Source organism: Syngnathoides biaculeatus, chromosome 2, assembly GCF_019802595.1.
Source record: "Syngnathoides biaculeatus isolate LvHL_M chromosome 2, ASM1980259v1, whole genome shotgun sequence".
NCBI classification, from domain to species: domain Eukaryota; kingdom Metazoa; phylum Chordata; class Actinopteri; order Syngnathiformes; family Syngnathidae; genus Syngnathoides; species Syngnathoides biaculeatus.
The window spans coordinates 28,999,380-29,019,177 of NC_084641.1; the positions used below are offsets into that span (position 1 = coordinate 28,999,380).

General features: G+C 50.2%; 1 protein-coding gene across 2 annotated transcripts in view; it reads right to left on the minus strand.

Annotated features, from left to right (window-relative positions):
• tmcc1a (transmembrane and coiled-coil domain family 1a) overlaps nt 1-17,701 on the minus strand; it is a 54,479-nt gene extending 36,778 nt beyond the window's left edge. Inside the window, exons 1-4 of one of the 2 annotated variants that reach the window (XM_061845656.1) lie at nt 17,570-17,658; nt 16,290-16,376; nt 7,022-7,069; nt 5,003-5,385 (exon numbers count right to left, since the gene is read on the minus strand). In XM_061845656.1, the coding sequence (XP_061701640.1) occupies nt 5,003-5,254 (252 nt within the window). In that variant the 5' untranslated portion in view covers nt 5,255-5,385; nt 7,022-7,069; nt 16,290-16,376; nt 17,570-17,658. Of the gene's footprint in view, nt 1-5,002; nt 5,386-7,021; nt 7,070-16,289; nt 16,377-17,569 lie in introns of both variants that reach the window. The other variant, XM_061845651.1, reaches the window with a different exon arrangement.
• Nucleotides 17,702-19,798: the final 2,097 nt, after the last annotated feature.

Below are 19,798 nucleotides of genomic sequence, written 5' to 3' on the forward strand. Positions count from 1 at the left end.
GTGTAAAACGGAGGCAATTCGCGTGAAATCCAAATCGAGGGGGTGACAAGACACACAAAGGAGGAGCAGAAAGACAAGTGGGCACGCGGTGATTTTGCCTTGGGGACGAAGATGGGCCCTCGCCACCCCCGAACCTGTTTCAGGTGCTGACTGTGAGGAGAGGATCTGCAGACCCTGGAGAGGATCACGCTCACCACACGCAAAGGCTCGAACGGATTTTGTACCTTCCGGCGACATCGGCGTCTCCCGCATCGTCACCGAGTGGGAAATAACGTTACACCAGCGCAACACGTGACTGGGGGAGGAGGGCGGAATCCGTCAATTAACGCACAGCTAATTGCGTTGAATCCCGCAGGCTGAACAGAACCGCACCAGAGGTCTGTTGAACGGAACCGCCGCCAAGGGGCAAACGCGTCCCGCACCGGGGCACTTTTCAAACAGCAACTTAAATGCTCCCAAATGCTGCTCGGGACATCGATCTGTTGAAAAGTTTTGCACTTGATCACTTCAGCAAGTCGGGTTCGTCAAGTTCCTTCCATTTGGACGTGTGTGAGGGGAGCAGAACAGCGGTGAGATGTGCCGTAGGTGGGTCAAAAGAATTTAACGCGGAGGTGGGACTGCATCAGGGATCCGCTCTGAGGAGAATCTTTCACCTCATTATAGTTACACGCGAAGTTTATGAGCTAGTTTTGGAATCAGCAATCAAGGGTAATGGGTTTTTGAACTATTGCTGATGTCTGGGAACGCGTTATCATTTTGGACGTGACAATTTGGAATTTTGGAACTAATTTTAACACACACAGATGCATTATTTGCCTTGAGGATGATCGTGGAAAAGTACAGAGAAGGTCAGAAAAAGCCAAATTGTCTCTTTGTGGATCTCGAGAAAGCCTACGACAGAGTACCAAGAGAGGAACTGGAACTGGTACTGCATGCGCAAGTCTGCTGTGGTGGAGAAATATGTTAGAATAGTACAGGACATGGATGAGGGCAGCAGAACAGCGGTGTGTCAGAAGAGTTTAAGGTGGAGGTGGGACTGCATCAAGGGATCCGCCCTGAGCCCCTTCCTGTTTGCGGTAGTAATGGATAGGCTGACAGACGAGGTTAGACTGGATTCCCCTTGGACTATGATGTTCGCAGATGATATTGTGATATGCAGTGAAAGCAGGGAACAGGCGGAGGAACGGTTAAAAAGATGGAGGCACGCACTGGAAAGGAGAGGAATGAAGATTAGCCGAAGTAAAACAGAATATATGTGCGTGAATGAGAGGGGTGGAGGGGGAAGAGTGAAGCTCCAGGGAGAAGAGATGGCGAGGGTGGATGACTTCAAATACTTGGGGTCAGCAATCCAGAGCGATGGAGACTGTGGTAAGGAAGTGAAGAAACGGGGTGGAGCAGTTGGCGGAAGGTGTCTGGTGTTCTATGTGACAGAAGAGTCTCCGCTAGGATGAAGGGCAAAGTCTATAAAACAGCGGTGAGGCCGGCCATGATGGACGGATTAGAGACCGTGGCGCTGAAGAGACAACAGGAAGCAGAACCGGAGGTGGCAGAAATGAAGATGTTGAGGTTCTTGCTCGGAGTGACCAGGTCAGATAGGATTAAAAATGAGCTCGTTTGAGAGACAGCCAAAGTTGGATGTTTTGGAGACAAGGTTCGAGAGAGCAGACTTGGTTTGGACAAGTCCAGACGAGCGAGAGTGAGTATATTGGTAGAAGGGTGACGAGGATGGAGCTGTCAAGGAAGAGAGAGCGAGAGGAAGACCAAAGAGAAGGTTGATGGATGTTGTGAGGGAAGTTGGTGGTTAGAGAGGAAGCTGCACGAGATCGGCTTAGATGGAGAAAAGATGACACGCTGCGGCCACCCCTAACGGGACAAGCCGAAAGGAAAGGAAGAAGACTTTAACAAGTCGCGATAACAAGCGATGCAAAGCAGAACGACAACTGCAGATCAAAGAAAACTTTAAGGCTGGGTAAATGTACGTGAACTTTCACCCGATCTCAGAATCAGACTCATCTTTATTTGCCAAGTATGTCAAAAGACACAAGGAATTTGTCTCCGGTAGTCGGAACCGCTCCAGTACGACAACGGACAGGTATTGTGAGAAATGAATACATTTCATACACTACGGAATGAAAGCTTACCGCTAATGTGGTAACGCTGATACAGTGACACAGTCCTCGGGAAATTAAGTGACTTGTAGTACGACAGTCTGCGCAAAAACTGCAGATAGTTCTCAAGTATTGCACAACAACAGAAATACAAACAGTGCAGAGTGACGGAACCACTACAGTGAGTACACGAATAAAGTAGTGGTTGTCTCCGCAGAGAAGTGCAAAACTGGAAAGGTGTTCCAATCCAATCGTACGTCAACTCTTCCAGGAGTTCAGGAGGGTTAGAAGCTGTCGGAATGTTTTCCCGCCCAGAGCGGACGAGAAGCTGCGCGACAATAAACGCGACCTCACCTTGGAACGCTGTCCGCGAAGACTGAAGCGCTGCACCATCTTCCCCGACGCCACCGCCGCTCCACCGCTCCACCATCCGCTTCACTCCTCTACCCCGATTTCACCTTCAACGTACACGACTGCGCCGTCCGTGTTCACACATTTCGGATCCGGACCGCGGACGCCTCCCGGCGCAAACGCTCGAGGACTGAGACGGAAAGATGAGGGCGAGCGCACCGGGTAAAAAAAAAAAAAAAAAAAAAGGACAGCACGGCTGTGTCGCCCTCGGTCCCGAGGCACGCGCACACGTGCAACAAAGGTTTTGCCGCGCAGGATTTGACATTTGAGCCGCGCAAACGCGCCCGCGACGCTAAAACGCACCGCCGCCGACGAGACGGCTGTCGCGCGCAAAGCCGGCGTTCTCACTCATCTCGCGGGAGGCAAGGTCGCCTCCTGCTTCCTTGCCGATGAGGGGAGGGGACAAGGGAGGACGGTGAGGAGGAGGAGGAGGAGGAGGAGGGACCGTCTGTAATACCTCCCGAACATGACAGGGGGGCTTGCGAGGGGAGAAAGAGGAAACAGGAACGCTGGGAGAAAAAATGTCGACGAACCGGAAACAAAAACAAAGTCTTGATGATGACCTTTGTCCAGAGTCACGCAACCCCGAACCTGTTCTAACAAGTGGGATGCTGAAACACCTGCTCTGTTGCTACGGTAAGCACAAGTGTGGGCGAGATTGTAGTTCCGGGATGCGAGTTTCAGGGTAACTGCGGCAACTGGGCCGCAGGTAAGAGAAGGGTGAAGGAAGACTGGCGCAGATCGAAAAAGTCGCGGTAAAACAAACGCGGGGCAGACGGGCTGGGATGGCGAGGAAAACGGTCAGGGAGGGCCATCGTGAATGCAGTTTTACAGATTGTGTGCGAGAACCGAGGCACCGCAGTACAGGCATCGTCTCTGAGCGGGTACCGAACCCTGCGACTGGATGGAGACCCGTTCAGGGTCTGCATTTCACCCAAAGTTAGCCGGGATAGGCCCCAGCACTCCCGAGACCCTTGTGAGGATAAGTGGCTCGGAAAACGGATTGATAGAATTCACGATATTTTCAAATTCCAAACATTCTCGGAATCAGGATCATCTTGAATCGCCGAGTATGGCAAAAACCATCCAGGAATTTGTGGACGGCGATCCGCCAATGACGGCGACGCTTATTTTTTTTTTCCAATGATAAACAAAATGATTTGTGTCATTTGAGGAAACAGGAAATGGGCTGGGCGGTGACTTCACTCTTCTTCTTTCCCCACCGCAGTTTGAACGCGTCAAGTCTCAATGCAAAGAATGCGACGTGAGCCGACCGTCTTCGAAGCGAGACGGGAGGGAAAAAAAGAAACAAAAGCTGACCAAGGCTCAGCTGTGCAACCAACCACGCGGACCTCACTCTAACTGATGCAACAGCGCCCTCTAGCCCACGGACAGACCCAACAGTCCCTCTCAAAGCAGGAAACCGCCCACGCGTCGTCCATTTTCTAAGGCACTCGTGTGGTTTTGGGTTCATGGGTGAGCCGGAGCCTACCCCAGCTGACTTTCGGGAACAGGCGCAGGAACAACCTCGACTTAGCTGCCGGTCAAATCCCAGCCCCGCCCATTGCCCATGCCGCTTATCCTCGCAAAGCTTGCGGGAGTGCCGGAGCCCATCCCGGCTATTTTCAGTTGGGAGATAGCGTTCGCCTCACAGTTCCGAGGACCTGGGTTCAGTCCCCGGGCCCCCGCCCGGGTGGAGTTTGCACGTTGTACCCCGTGCCCTGCGTGGCTTTTCTCCGGGTGCTCCAGTTTCCTCCCAAATCCCAAAAACACACAGTCATTGGGGACAGAAATGGTTGTTGGTTTCTACGTGCCCGGCGATTAGCTGGCAACCACTTCAACATTTTCTTTGCCGCTTATCCCCACGAGGGTCGCGGGGAGTGCTGGCAGGAGGCAGGTCACACCCTGAACTGGTCGCCAGCCAATCGCAGGGCGCGTAGAGACAAACGGCCGCAATCACAATCTCACCTAGGGGCAATTTAGAGCGTCCGATTAATGTTGCATGTTTTTGGGGATGTGCGGGGAAACCGGAGTGCCCACCCGGAGAAAACCCACACAGGGCACGGCGGAGAACATGCAAACTCCACACAGGCGGGGCCCCGGGGACTCAACACAGGTCCTCGGAACTGTGAGGCCAACGCTTTACCTGTACTGGTATCTCCCTACCTGAGGCTCCGGCACTCCCGCAACCTTTGTGAGGATAAGCGGCTTGGGCAATGGACTTGGACTCTATCCGTCCCTCCATCCAGCCGTCTACAGTTGAAGTCAGAAGTTTTTCCCTCACTGTCTGAAGTCAAATCAAACTTCCTGTTTCAGGTCAGTCAGGATCACCAAAATTATTTCATTTTGTCAAATGGCATAAAAATAATTTTTTTCAAGAATTTCATATTATTTTCTTGGAGGTGCCATTGTGACAATCAGACATAATTAGCGAGGTGGCAAAAACCGAGTTTCAGGAAGGACAGCCTCGAGGAGTCACTCACCCGGTCCGTCTCATCCGTGGACTGGTACCCCGACGACAGCACCGTTTCCCCCGCCGCGCACCCGGGGGCGGGGCTACTGGGCGCGGTATCGGTGCTGGACGAGGAGCGCGGGCGGCCGGCGTGCTGCTGCGGGTCGTGCGTGTAGCGGCGGTGCGGGGCTTGCGGGCTCCCTTTCAAGAGCGGGTCCCGGTCTCCGCTCCCGGATCCCGAGCCCTTGCTGCGCCTGCTCTGCAGGCTGGTCCCGCGCCTCATCACGCCGGCGGGGCCGCACCCCAGGTCGGCCGCGCCGAGTTCTGCGGGTCCGCCGTGCCGGTCCCGGTCGGGAAAGCGGGGCCTCGAGGGGGCCTCGGAGGCGGGGCGGCGCGAGGGGCGACCTGCTGAAACTACAGAGAAAGATGAAGAGGAAGACCGATATGGGACTGTGGCGATGTGACGAATGGATGGGACTCTAAAACTAAATCAAAAGTCTGAAAACGAACCTGCCTGTTCGTAGACGGCGGGGTCGGTTTAGCACTCAGGAACGTGAAGTTTCCCAAAATACTGGAATTTACGGCCTATAAGCCGCAACTTTTATACACACGCTTGCGGTTTATGCGGGGATGCGGCTAATTTGTGCATTTTTTTCCAGCGGCCGCAAGGGCGCACTCAAATGGAAAAGGTGCGTGCCAAGGAACTGCCTTTTACCGGTCCGGCCCTGTTAGCGCTGCGCTAGCGTCTTAGCGCTGTGTCTCAGTGATTTTTACCAGTATGTTTTTTTTAACCGGCCCTGCTAGCATCAGCGTTAGCACGGCTGGGCTAGCGTTAAACTCGATGTGTACCGTCTTTCTTTGTAAATGTCTCGTGTTTCAGTGTGGGCCCTCGCGGCTTTTACACAGGTGCGGCCTATGTATGTACCAAATGGTATTTCCTTTCCAAATGTACTGAGTGAGGTGTGGAATATATGTGGCGAGGAAGTGACTTTTACCGGTCCGGCCCTGTAGCGCTGTGCTAGCATGTTACTGCCATTTCTCAGTGATTTTTACCAGTATGTTTTTTTTTTTTTTTTTATACCGGCCCTGCATGGCAACGCTAGCGTTAGCATTAATGTTAGCGCGGCGGCACTAGCGTTAAACTCTCAGTGTATCATCTTTCTGTAAATATCTTGTGTTTCAATGTGAGCACTTGTGGCTTTTACACAGGTGCGGCTTATGTATGTACCAGATGGTATTTCCTTTACAAATGTACTCGGTGAGGTGTGGAATATATGTGGCGAGGAGTTGACTTTTACCGGTCCAGCCCTGTTAGCGGTGCACTAGCGTATTGCTGCCATGTCTCAGTGATTTTTACCAGTATGTTTTTTTTTTTTTTTTTAATACCGGCCCTGCACGGCAGCGGTAGCGTTAGCATTAGTGTTAGCACGGCGCCGCTAGCGTTAGCGCAGCGGCACTAGCATTAAACTCTCAGTGTAACATCTTTCTTTGTAAATATCTCGTGTTTCAATGTGGGCACTCGCGGCTTTTACACAGGTGCGGCTTATGTATGTACCAAACGGTCCTTCCTTTCCAAATGTACTGGGAGAGGTGTGGAATATATGTGCCGAGGAAGTGACTTTTACCGGTCCGGCCCTGTTACTGTCATGTCTCAGTGATTTTTACCAGTATGTTTTTTTTAAAACCGGCCCTGTTAGCGCTAGCATTAGCCTTGGCACGGCGGCACTAGCCTTAGCATTAGTGTTAGCACGGCGGCGCTAGCGTTAAACTTAAGCTGTTAAGCTAAGTTAAGGTACTTTGAAAACTCTTTCTGTGTACCGTCTTTCTTTGTAAATATCTCGTGTTTCAATGTTTGCACTTGCGGCTTTGACACGGCTGCGGCGTACGTATCTACCAAATGGTATTTCCTTTACAAGCGGGGTACTGGGTGAGGTTCATAACCAGGTGCGCTCTGTAGGCCGGGAATTACGGTAACATGAGAAAATGATGCATCCCAAAGGAGCAGGACAAAGAAAATGTTTTAAAACAAACCAAAACAAAAACCACTTACCATCAGCCCAGTTATCACAACGCAGAAGAAGTCAGTCTTGTGGATCAACTGAAAAACAAAGAGAAGAAAAGGAAAATTGTTGACAATATTACGATATTTACGCACATCAATCATCTGTTCCGCTAGCAGCAGAGAACCTCGACCGTGACACGAGCACTTTGAGCTTATTTGTGGTATCCCTTTTTTTAACCCTAAAATTTGCATCAAATTGTCCCAAGAGCGCCGCAACAGTTTGGGCGGATCAAAGCTAAAATGGCCACCGCGTCGGCCATTTTGGTTGCGAGATCAAATCCGAGCCGTGTCGGCAGCGAGGCCATCACCACGCAGGAGAGCAGGCGGTCCTGGAGGCCGGTTGCGGTCGGCGAGAGCGGCTCGGGCGTCCTCTCAGGCCGCGCGCAAAAATGGCCGACAAACGAACGGCCCGACATTTTTCGGCTTGCCGCGGATTGAAGTCGGCTCTGCTGCTGCCTGCCGCCATTCAGTCGATGCGTGTTGACGTCTCCAAATGGAAAAACTCTTTCCAAGTCAAAATGACCAAATTCCAGATGTATAAAAACAGAAACTACCTAAGTACTTTTGTTATTAAAAGAGGTGGAAAACGTTGGCCTCACAGTTCTGACGTCCCGGGTTCGATCCCCCGGCCCCGCCCGTGGGGAGTTTGCGTGTCCTCCCCCCGTGCCTGCGTGGCTTTTCTCCGGGTGGGCACTCCGGTTTCCTCCCACATCCACAAAACATGCAACATTAATCGGACACTCGTCGGTGTGATTGTGGGTGTGGCTGTTTGTCTCTATGTGCCCTGCGATTGGCTGGCGACCGGTTCAGGGTGTGCCCCGCCTCCTGCTTGTCGACAACTGGGATAGGTTGCAGCACTCCTCGCGACCCTCGTGAGGATAAGCGGCGAAGAAAATGGATGGATAGATGTCAGATCTTTAAAGTTTCAGTGAACAAATGGGCGGCACGGTGGTCAAACTGATCAGAGTGTTGGCCTCACAGTTCTGAGGACCGGGGTTCAAATCCCGGACCCGCCTGTGCGGGGTTTGCATGTTCTCTCCGTGCCTGCGTGGCTTTTCTGCGGGCACTCCGGTTTCCTCCCACATCCCAAAAACATGCGACATTCTAAATTGCCCATAGGTGTGATTTTTAGTGCGACTGTTGTCTGTCTCCATGTGCCCTGCGATTGGCTGGCGACCAGTTCGGGGCGTACCCCGCCTCCTGCCCAATGACAGCTGGAATACGCTCCAGCATTCTTGGGACCCTTGTGAGGATAAGCGGCAAAGTAAATGGATGGATGGATCAGTGACGAAACAGGCAAACTGATTAGAGTGTCGGCCTCACAGTCCTGAGGAACGGGGTTCAAATCCCGGACCCACCTGTGCGGAGTTTGCATGCCTGCGTGGCTTCTCTCCGGTTTCCTCCCACATCCCAAAAACATGAAACATTAATCGGACAATCGAAATTGCCCGTAGGTGTGATCGTGACTGCGACTGTTGTCTGTCTCCATGTGCCCTGCGATTGGCTGGCGACCGCTTCGGGGCGTACCCCGCCTCCTGCCCAATGACAGCTGGAATAGGCTCCAGCATTCTTGGGACCCTTGTGAGGATAAGCGGCAAAGCAAATGGATGGCTGGATGAATAAATAGGCAAACTGATTAGAGTGTCGGCCTCACAGTCCTGAGGAACGGGGTTCAAATCCCGGACCCGCCAGTGTGGACTTTGCATGTTCTCCCCGTGCCCGCGTGGTTTTTCTCCGGTTTCCTCCCATGTCCCAAAAACATGCAACATTAATTGGACACTCTAAATTGCCCGTAGGTGTGATTGTGAGTGTTTGTCTCTATGCGCCCTGCGATTGGCTGGCAACCAGTTCAGGGTGTGCCCCGCCTCCTGCCCGTTGACAGCTGGGATCGGCTCCAGCACTCCCCGCAACACTTGTGAGGATAAGCGGCTCAGATAATGGATGGATGAATCAATAAATACAGCAAATGTGGACACCGCATTCACGATATGAATCATAGGTGAGCGCTGCGAAGTAGCAGCCTCTGCATCCATCGTTTTGTTTTTTTGTTTATGAACGAACCAACCCGAAGCGCAGGTCAGCCCACCGCTGCCCCTTTTCGAGAGGCGGAACTGGGCCAGAAAGTTCCGGCGGCAATGATCGGCTACGACTGTGCGCGGAAAAGCGACACCGAGAGCGGACGCAGCGTATCTCATTCAGCAGCTGCGTCAAAACAGCACACTCAGGAAACAAGAACAATCGTTATTGTACTCAGCGCCTCGGAGCCAGAGAATAGCAGCGTAGTTGTGTCGGTTGTGACAGCGGACGAGATGACTCCGGCGCGCTGCGAGAAGTGCGAGAAGCGTTGCAGCGTCGTCTTTGTACCCGAGAGAAAAGCGGCAGCGGGCGACGGGGTGGGGACGAGGTGGGGGGCTTGAGAGACGGCGGCAGCGGTCCGGTCCGTGTCAGGTTCGGCCCGTTGGCCCGCCGTGCGCGTGAATGAATGGCTCGAATGCGGGGTGCTTCCCTGACAGAGGCGCGGGCACAATGCCCCATTGTGCGACGGTGGGGGGGGGACACGGATTGTAGCGCTCGGCTTTCCGGCAACGGGACCGACCCGGTGGCGCACGATCGCCCGCGAAAAACGACGCGCTACTACGCTAGATGAGGAAAACTAAAACTGAGATGGAACGATTCTCAGGAGAACACCTCATCTGTGTTCAACAACAAGTAGATACCGTAATTTCCGGCCTACAGAGCGCACCTGACTATAAGCCTCACAGAGTATATTTGTAAAGGAAATACCATTTGGTACCTACATAAGCCGCACCTGTGTATAAGCCGCAACGGCCCACATTGAAACACGAGATGTTTACAAAGAAAGACGGTACACAGAAAGAGTTTTCAAAGTACCTTAGCTTAGCTTAACATAGCAACAACACGGTAGCATGAACAGGGCTGGTAAAAAAAAAAACAAAAAAAAACGTACCAGTAAAAAAAAAAAAAAAAAAACGCTACGGCAGCTACACAGTAACAACACGGTAGCATAGCGCTATCAGGGCCGGTTAAAAAAAAAAAAAACATACCGGTAAAAAAAAATCACTGAGACGCGGCAGTAACACAGTAGCAACACGCTATCGCGGTGCTAACAGGGGTAGCTAATAATAACAAAAATAATACCTAAATCACAAGACGCGGCAGTAACAGAGCAGAAACACGCTAGCATGGTGCTAACACTGGTGCGGCGCTAACAGGGACAGTTAAAAAAAACATACTGGTAAAAATCACTGAGACGCGGCAGTAACACAGCAGCAACACGCTAGCGTGATACTAACAGGGCTGGCTAAAAAAAAAACAAAAAAAAACCCAGACCTAAATCACTGAGACGAGTAACAGCAGCAACACGCTAGCGTGGCGCTAACAAGTCCGGTTAAAAAAAAAACATACCGGTAAAAATCACTGAGACGCGGCAGTAACAGAGCAGAAACACGCTAGCGTGGCGCTAACAAGTCCGGTTAAAAAAAAAAAAACATACCGGTAAAAATCACTGAGACACGACAGTAACACAGCGCTAACGCTAACGCAACACTAACGGCCGGTTAAAAAAAAAAAACATACCGGTAAAAAAAAATCACTGAGACGCGGCAGTAACACAGTAGCAACACACTATCGCGGTGCTAACAGGGATGGCTAATAATAACAAAAATAATACCTAAATCACAAGACGCGGCAGTAACAGAGCAGAAACACGCTAGCGTGGCGCTAACAAGTCCGGTTAAAAAAATAAACATTCCGGTAAAAATCACTGAGACACGACAGTAACACAGCGCTAACGCTAACGCAACACTAACGGCCGGTTAAAAAAAAAAACAACAAAACAAAACAACATACCGGTAAAAGTCCCTTCCTCGGCACATATATTCCACCGGTCTCACGCTCACCTTTTCCGCTCAAGTGCCCCCTTTCAACATCTATGTATTTCCACTCGTAACAAATTTTACGCTCGTGATTTTTCGTGCTCGACGGTGCAGATTTGCGAGAGCGATGGCGCGCGGGCGCCCACGCGCCCGTCAAATCACGGTGACTGGATAACACCGCAGCTCTGCTGACCCGCCCTCAATTGGCGGATCGAGCCTTCCTGCCGAGACATGGACAGAAAACGTCGGAATTGGTGTGTATTTTCAGAAAGGCTCTCTACGGATAAAACGATCACAAATAGGCGAGATTTAGAGTGCCTCGTCGTCGGGAGAAGTGCCGAATGCCGGCGGGTCCCAATCTCATGACGCGGCACGAGGCCCAACGTGCAATGGAGCTGCCCTGAGGGCTCAATATCACATTATCCTGTTATGAATCATTCACTATGTCTGCAGAGCTGCATCCTCACTCGGCGCTGACGTATCCGAATACGGGGGGGGGGGGGAGACAAATGTTCTGTTTGTGCGGCAAAAGAACCTCGACCGGCTCGTAGCGCATTCGATACATCCCAGTGCTGCAAATTGGTGACCCCGCAAAGCAGGGAGGTGCGAAGCGGCTCCTGTTCCTCAAGTGTCAACAAGCGGGAAAGCACCGACACGCGAGATGAAATCTCATACCGGAGACGGCACGAAAGGAGCACGGCAGTGGCGAGTGGGAGGGAAGGCTCGGAATACGCTTCAGGCGACTGGAGGGCGAGTCGTCAGGAGGCGCGGAGCCGGCCGGTGAGCAACGAGGCACTCATCAACATTGCCGCCTCCTGAAATAAGTCCGCTAACTGAGCGCTACGGCCGGAAAACATAGTAATGCGCTAGGAAGGCGACCTTATGCTATAAAACCTTCAAGGGGGTGCTTTTGCCTGGTTCCAAAACCCCAACATCAATATTTTCAAAAAGTGACGACCGTAACGGAAAAGCAGACATCTTGCAGAACCTCTTAGAACTCTCTTCAAATCCACTCAAAACATCCATCCATCCATTTTTTTACCACTTCTCCGGGTCCCTCGCTAGTAGCTTCAGCAGGGATACCCAGACTTCCCTTTCCCCAGCCACTTCTTCCAGCTCTTCCGGAGGGATCCCGAGGCGTTCCCAGGCCAGCCGAGAGACATAGTCTCTACAGCGTGTCCTGGGTCGTCACCGAGATCTCTTTTCGGTGGGATATGCTCGGAACATCTCACCAGGGAGGCGTCCGGGAGGCATCCGGATCAGATGCCCCAGCTACCTCATCTGGCTCGACACTGAGCCCCTCCCTGATGACCGAGCTTCTCACCCGTTCTCTAAGGGAGAGCCCGGACCAGACACTCTGCGGAGGAAACTCATTTCGGCTGCTTGTATCCGGGATCTTGTTCTTTCAGCTCTTGCCCATAGGTGAGGGTAGGAACGTAGACCAACAAATTGGTCGGTAAATTGAGAGCTTCGCCCTTCGACTTAGCTCCCTCTTTAATACAACGGACCGATACAAAGTCCGCATCACTGCAGACGCTGCGCCGATCCGTCGGTCGATCTCCCGCTCCATTTTTCTGTCACTCGTGAACAAGACCCCAAGATACTTGAACTCCTCCACTTGGGGCAGGATCTCATCCCCGACCGGGAGAGGGCACACCACCCTTTTCCGACTGAGGACCACGGTCTCTGATTTGGAGGTGCTGATTCTCATCCCAGCCGCTTCACACTCAGCTGTGAACCGCTCCAATGAGCATTGGCGATCACGGCTCGATGAAGCCAACAGAACCACATCATCTGCAAAGCCACCAAACCGCCTCCGCTGCGCCTAGAAATTCTGTCCATAAGAGTTGTGAACAAAATCGGTGACATCGGGCAGCCTTGGCGGAGTCCAACTCTCGCCGGAAACGAGTCCGCCTTATTGCCGGCAACGCGGACCAAACTCTGACAGCGGTCGTATAGGGACCGAACAGCCCGTAATCAGGGGGTCCACTCATTTCAGACGGCTTCTTCGACTCCGACGTTGCCCACGTGATTTGCCATTTTAATGGATGTTTTGATTATTATTATTATTATTTTTTTTTTTTGTACTCTGTTTTCTCGGTGATTTTGAAAGTGTTATGACCTACTTGGGATTGAGTCACTGGTCTTACTTAGCGATGTACGCCTCCAAGTTACAGCCCAATCTGTGACCTTATCCTGCCCCTTCCCTCAAAGCGGGCCCGGAACCGAGGGAAGTTGGCAGCTTGTTGCCATGGCAAACCGGCAGCTTTTACAAAGGAATTTCACCTTCGTTTGGGAAGTGTGGGAGTTCGCCATGCCGGAGACAATGCAGCCGCGGCAACAAAACGCCGCACTTGGGACCGGAGCGGAAAATGAACGATGATCGGCCATCGCTTCCTTGCGACGCCGATCATCGGGTGACGGATTTTATCTCCCAGATTTCAATTCGCAAAAGAATCATGCCAAAGTTTGACACCAGTCCCAGTCTTTCCCAAAACTGAGAAAGGAACAAGAACACTCAAAAACAAACTTTCTTTCGGCTTGTCCTGTTAGGGGTCACCACAGCGTGTCATCGAAAATGACCTCTCATATTTGTCTGGCACGGTTTTTACGCCGGGTGCCCTTCCTGACGCAACCCCTCTTCGGGGGTGGGGGCCCCAGTGAGAAACAAACTCATGACCACTGAGCTACGGGGCCCCGTAGAAACCTTGTTCCCACCCGCTCCCGAACCGGGGACCTTTCGCGGGCGAGGCAAGCGTGATAACCACGATACTTGTTCTACTTTTCCTTTCGGCTTGTCCCGTTAGAAATATTTCAACATGATGAGGTATCGTTCCATAAACTGCAGAAACACAAATACATCCAAGGCGGGGTACAGAACAGATTGCGTTCGATCGCCAATTCCCACTGGATCTGTGAACAAGGGCGGCCCTAAACAGATTATTAATTATTTATTATTAAGTTCACGCTCACCAATACGCAGTCACCCTGATTTGACGGGCGCGTACGCCATCGCCCTCGCAAATCTGCTCAGTCGAAATTGAAATTTGTTACGAGCAGAAATACAAAGATATTGAAAGGCGTCGCTTATTTTGTGCAGCCTTGACCGATGTTCCCTCGAGGCGGCGCGAGGACGCAACTGCGCACTTGTCGCACAGTCTCGGCGCACATGAAAACCGATCCGTCTTTTTAGTTTTGACACGGAAGCACGCGGTCTCCAACAACTACTTCTCCTTCCTGGTTTACCTGAGACCACCCCCACCTCCCCCCCCCCCGCTCTTAAAGGGGCACGCTCATAATTACAAACAGAACACACACCGGTAACTTTATATCCGCGGGTATGACTGGTGGACCACACCCGTAACTTCATATCTGCGGGCATGACTGACCACACCCGTACGTTTTTCAAATCGACTCAAAAGTTTCGGCAGTAGCAAAGTACCTCTGATGTGATAAAAATATCAGAAGAGAAAGATAAGATGGACGTCACCTCGACAGTTTATAGTTAGCTAACCCCGTGACAGGCAAGCGAGCGTACGGCGAGCTCTTTTCCCCGTGAGCTCCTCCACAATCGGCAAATCTTTACCGCACGTGAACCCGAAGATGGAGCCGAGGCAGAGGAGGAGCGCCTCAGAAGAACGACGCGGCGCCGCGTTCGTAAATGCGACCCTTACGTAAGTAAACGCCGGTAAGTGCTGGAGTGTGTACGCAAACAGATTAGAGGTTTCATCCAAAGCCCGGCGGGGGAAGACGGCAAGAGTGTTGCGGGAAAAGGACGAGGAGGAGGAGGAGGAGGAACGCGTCATCAGCGTGGTCTGACAGTCAGCGTGAGACGTGAATGGCTGCGTTGGCCGAGCCCTGAAGGGACCAGTTGGGTTTTCGCGTGTCACGTCTTTGCCGTCCTTTAGGCACAACGTGCGTAAGGTCCACGCGCCGTACGCGAGAAAACCCTCGGCCGTCCTCACTGAACGGTCAGGGGGGAACCGCGGAGGCGGCCACGGCGAACGCACCATAACGCCGGTACTGTTCGCGCCGCTTGGCACCGTGTTCTGCACCTTTTGGACTTTTGGACGGTTGTGAAATGCCCCTTTGTGTGATTTCTGCAGAGTCAGGTGAATTTGGGCCGTGACGCGGTTTTGGATGAGGGTGCTCAACCCGCAGCGTCCGGGACACTCACCGAGCAGCCGGACCACGGTGCAAGTCTACAAATTAACCTTACCCTACGAACATCCATCTGAGCCGCTTATCCTCACAAGGGTCGAAGGGAGGCGGGGCACACGCTGGACCGGCTTCCAGCCGATCACAGGGCGCATATCGGAAATGTACACCCAACATTCACGCCTGTCCGGTACGTGCGCAACCGATTTCGCCGTACAGAAAAACGGGTCGAAGTATTTCGGGTAAACTAGTAAAGCGGCCTGATGTCACCACAGATGGCAATGTGTGCGTAAAGAAGGGATCTACGATACGTGTAATTAACTTTTGTCCGAAGACGCAAGATTTAATGAAAACACAACTTGAGGAAATTCAACAACAGAGAGCAATGGAAAGTGCGGTAGGGAAGCGAAGAAACGGGTCCAAGCGGGGTGGAACAGTTGGCGGAAAGAAGAAACAATAATAAATGTTTCGAAACATCCCCATTTATTCTAAATAAAATCTGACATCCTGTTTCATGGAATTTTACGACAAGAGTGAGTGAAGTGTGAGGCCCCAGGAAGACGAAATGGCGAGGGTGGACGACTTCAAATACTTGGGGTCGACAATCCGGAGCAATGGCGAGTCTGGTGATGAAGTGAAGAAACGGGTCCAAGCAGGTTAGAACAGCTGGCAGAAGGTGTCTGGTGTTCTATGTGACAGAAGAGTCTCCGCCAGGATGAAGGGCAAAGTCTATAAAACTGCGGTGAGGCCGGATTAGAGACGGTGGGACTGGAGAGACGACAGGAAGCAGAACTGGAGGTGGCGGAAATGAAGATGTTGAGGTTCTCGGTTGGATAGGATTAGAAATGGGCTCATTTGAGGGACAGCCAAAGTTGGATGCTTTCGAGAAAAGGTTCGAGACAGCAGACTTGGATGGTTTGGACATCTCCAGAGGCGAGAGAGTGAGCAAATTGGCAGAAGGGTGACGAGGATGGAGCTGTCAAGGAAGAGAGAGCGAGAGCGAGAGCGAGAGGAAGACCGAAGAGAAGGTCGACGGATGTGGTGAGGGACGACATGAGGGCAGCTGGCGTTAGAGAGGAAGATGCACGAGATAGGCCTAGGTGGGAAAAAGATGACACGCTGTGGCGACCCCTGACGGGACAAGCCGAAAGGAAAGAAAGAAGGAGACAACTTGAGCAAATTCGGGAGCAAAAAAAACGCACCATTAAAATGCAGTACACAGGAAGTCAGCGATCCTCATTTCTGGATTCAGTTCAGGAGACGTTTGACGGTTTCACTCCTGCGTGAAGCTACGAAAGATTTTGTTCGGACGTGGGAGGAAGACAAACGAGAAAAAAAAGTCACGGAACCACTGAGAGGCCACACAGGAGACAGAATGTGCAAAAAATAAAAATTAAAAAATGCCGAATATTTCCTTATGAATATGATTATTTGCTGCTTTATATCATTAGATCAGAGTTGAGCAATAATTCCCAAGGAAAATTATCCAATTTCACTCCATCCATCCATCCATTTTCTTTGCCGCTCATCCTCACGAGGGTCGCGGGAGCCTATCCCAGCTGTCAACAGGCAGCAGGCGGGGGTACACCCTGAACTGGTCGCCAGCCAATCGCAGGGCACGTAGAGACAAACGGCCGCGCTCACAATCGCACCTATGGGCAATTTGCAGTGTCCAATTAATATTTCATATTTTTGGGATGCGGGAGGAAACCGGAGTGCCAGGGGGAAACCCAAGCAGGCACGGGGGGGAGAACATGCAAACTCCACACAGGCGGGGCCGGGATCGAACCCGGGTACTCGGAACTGTGAGGCCAACGCTTCACCGTGTCGCCTCCAATTTCACTTCATTAATGTAAAAAAAAAAATGTTTTTAGTCATTGCAAATTATGTAACTTTGTTCAGCCATTTATGCCTACGATGTGTCGTCATAGACAGAATAATTAAATCCGCTTTAGCACATTTAGTTATTATCATCAGACAAATGAATAGCCGTGCGTCTAATTAATATGATATTAATTATTTTTGTTTAAATCTTTTAATTGCTGGGTTTTTTTTTTTCATTTTTAATAAGCCATCTCAATCACACATCAGAAATGGCTTAATAAATGTTGGGGGAAACGGTCATGTATGATATGGATTTTACGTCAATATCAATAACACCCGCAAAGTACGCTCAAGCAAACTATTACAAAACAACCCCCCCCAAAAAAAAAAAATTATATGAAAATAAAAATCGCAAGTGAGCCACCGTATCGTCGTATCTACACACGCAAAAGAGGTCAATAAATAAAACAAAAACGGAACGCCAAGAAGCTCTCAGTCGTGTACCGCGACGCCCCCCCCCGCAACCAGTTCGTGGGGTTCCAGTCCGGTCCGGTCCGGAACCGCGAGGAGCAGCCGACACTGCAGCAACAGCGGCGGAAATGTTGAGCGACTTTCCGCGAACGCAACACGCCGAAAGACCGAAAACGGCGTCACTTACACGGGCGGCTGCCAAGAGAAAAGTCGGCGCTCCCGGCCCAGATCTCCTGATGAGGATGAGGGTGGTGATGGTGAGGATGATGATGATGATGATGATGATGAAGCGAGTCCGCGATCTGCTGTCGGTTCCGCTCCGCCCACCCTCCGATGACGTCAACGCGTACGGCGTTAACAGAGATCGCGGGCAGATTAAGACGTCTCACTTTGTTATAAAAATAAAAATAAAAAGAGTTCTCATCTCAGGCCCAGTGCTTGACCACTAAAAACGGAAACTTACAAAACTATTTTAGTCACACATCTGCATATTAAATGACTGAATAAACGAAACATGGTATGCAGGTGTTGCTTTAGCTGACGTCACTTTAGTTTTCTTTTGTTCCTTTTATAAGCGATCTTTTTTCCCTCTCAAGTTATGTGTACTAGTCAGGCGAGTTCTGACACTTCCGGTTTTACAGCAATTGTGTCAGAATAAAAGCAAATTTCAAAACAAGAGTCCTAACCGGCAGAACAATTGGATTGCACCCTCTGACCCAGTGATCTAAAAAAAAAAAAAAAAATGGATAGCGCATTCATATCGAGCGGTGTGTTGATTGGTTGAAGTCAGTTGGCCGCCATCTTAGTACTCCCCAAAACGTGTGGAGGACACGGGCTACAGGTTGGATTATGGCAGGGTTTATCTCAAAGTTTGGCATGTGGAATTAAAAATGGTCGCGTAAGCGTGACATTTTTTCAGTTCTGATAACATGAAGGGTTTTTATTTCCACTTGGTAAGCCAAAAAAGGCGAAGTGAAAAGGAAAGACAGAACACCGTAACTAGCGAGAAACCTTGCATATTACCCAGCGCCCGATTTCCGTGACATGTTAACTCTGTGAAGCACTATCATCATAACATAGCAAAAAAACTAAGCATTTTTTGTCATGAAAGAAAATTCAGTTCGATAGATTTTTGGAAATTAGGACTCGCAATGGGAAAGTTCATTTGGTGTCTCTGCGCTGTCCTATTTCAATGGAAAATTTCAACTTGTTTCCTCGCGTTTGAAAATCAAATTCAATTTGCAGAGCCCTGCATTATGAAATTCATCAAAAAATTTCAAAGAAAATGTGTTTTCTTTCTTATCCGCTGATGGGAAAATATTGACGTCGCTTTTTCGCGAAAAACCGTCGGCCTATAAAGGGGAAGCGGAGAGTGAACAGTGAACAACAACCGTCAACAAAACTTTGTTCATGTGAATTAAGCTCATCAGAAAATGAAAAAAAAAAACATTTACAAAAAAACTTTAACAGTTTCAAAGTAAATCTTTCTAACTTACCTGTGGAAGGTTTTCTCATCAGCCACAAAACTGGCGATTAGCGCACAGGTCGGCATGGTTGTTTTGGGAGGATCAAGATGGCGGAAGGCGACTTCAGTTTTGGTGGCCATTGAACCATCCGGTCTTTTTTTTTTTTTTTTTAAGATCAGTGTAGTACATTTGACACCCCGGGCCTAATTTAGCCCGAGTAGATCATCTTTCCAATTCCATGCAATGTATGTATTTCAGAAAGAGAAAGAAAATCTTTTTTTGTTCACTGATCTTTTTCAGGGTCGTGGGGAACTCTGCGCTTCTTCTTATGTTTTTCATATTGTGATGATTGTTTTCATATTGTTCGGTGACCATAAAGAAGGGATTGCATGAAACTAAGAAGAGAACGACAACATTTCAGTCTTGTGTTATCACGTATACCTTATATAATACTATATATTATAATAATGTGAATTTTATTTTTCTATTTTTATTTTATAATATTTTTACATTATATATATTTTATAATATTATAATGTATATCTAATGGGCTCTCCACCACAAAAAGAATGTTTAAGCTTTTTTTTTTTTTTGAAGACCATCTGGCTTTCTGTTCGAAAGGAAAACGGATGAAGCAATATTTTAATATCTCCCGTTCAAGTATAGCAAATGCGCAAAAGTCAACCAACGGACCCGCTGCCCTTTGACCCCTCGGTTTTACATAACTCCACGTTTAATCCACGATATTCACGGACTCACCCACGTCACCTTTTTTAACCAGCTGGCCTCCATTTCCCGCACGTGGCCGCGAACGTCAACATAACGTAAAATTAATTTGGGGTACTTTATAGAAAAAAATTGTAACGACAGAAAATTCGGGCAAAAACTGTTCAGTACAGGCGCCAGAGAATATTTTCGCACTTTGGCCGCTAGATGGAAGCGTTGATGCA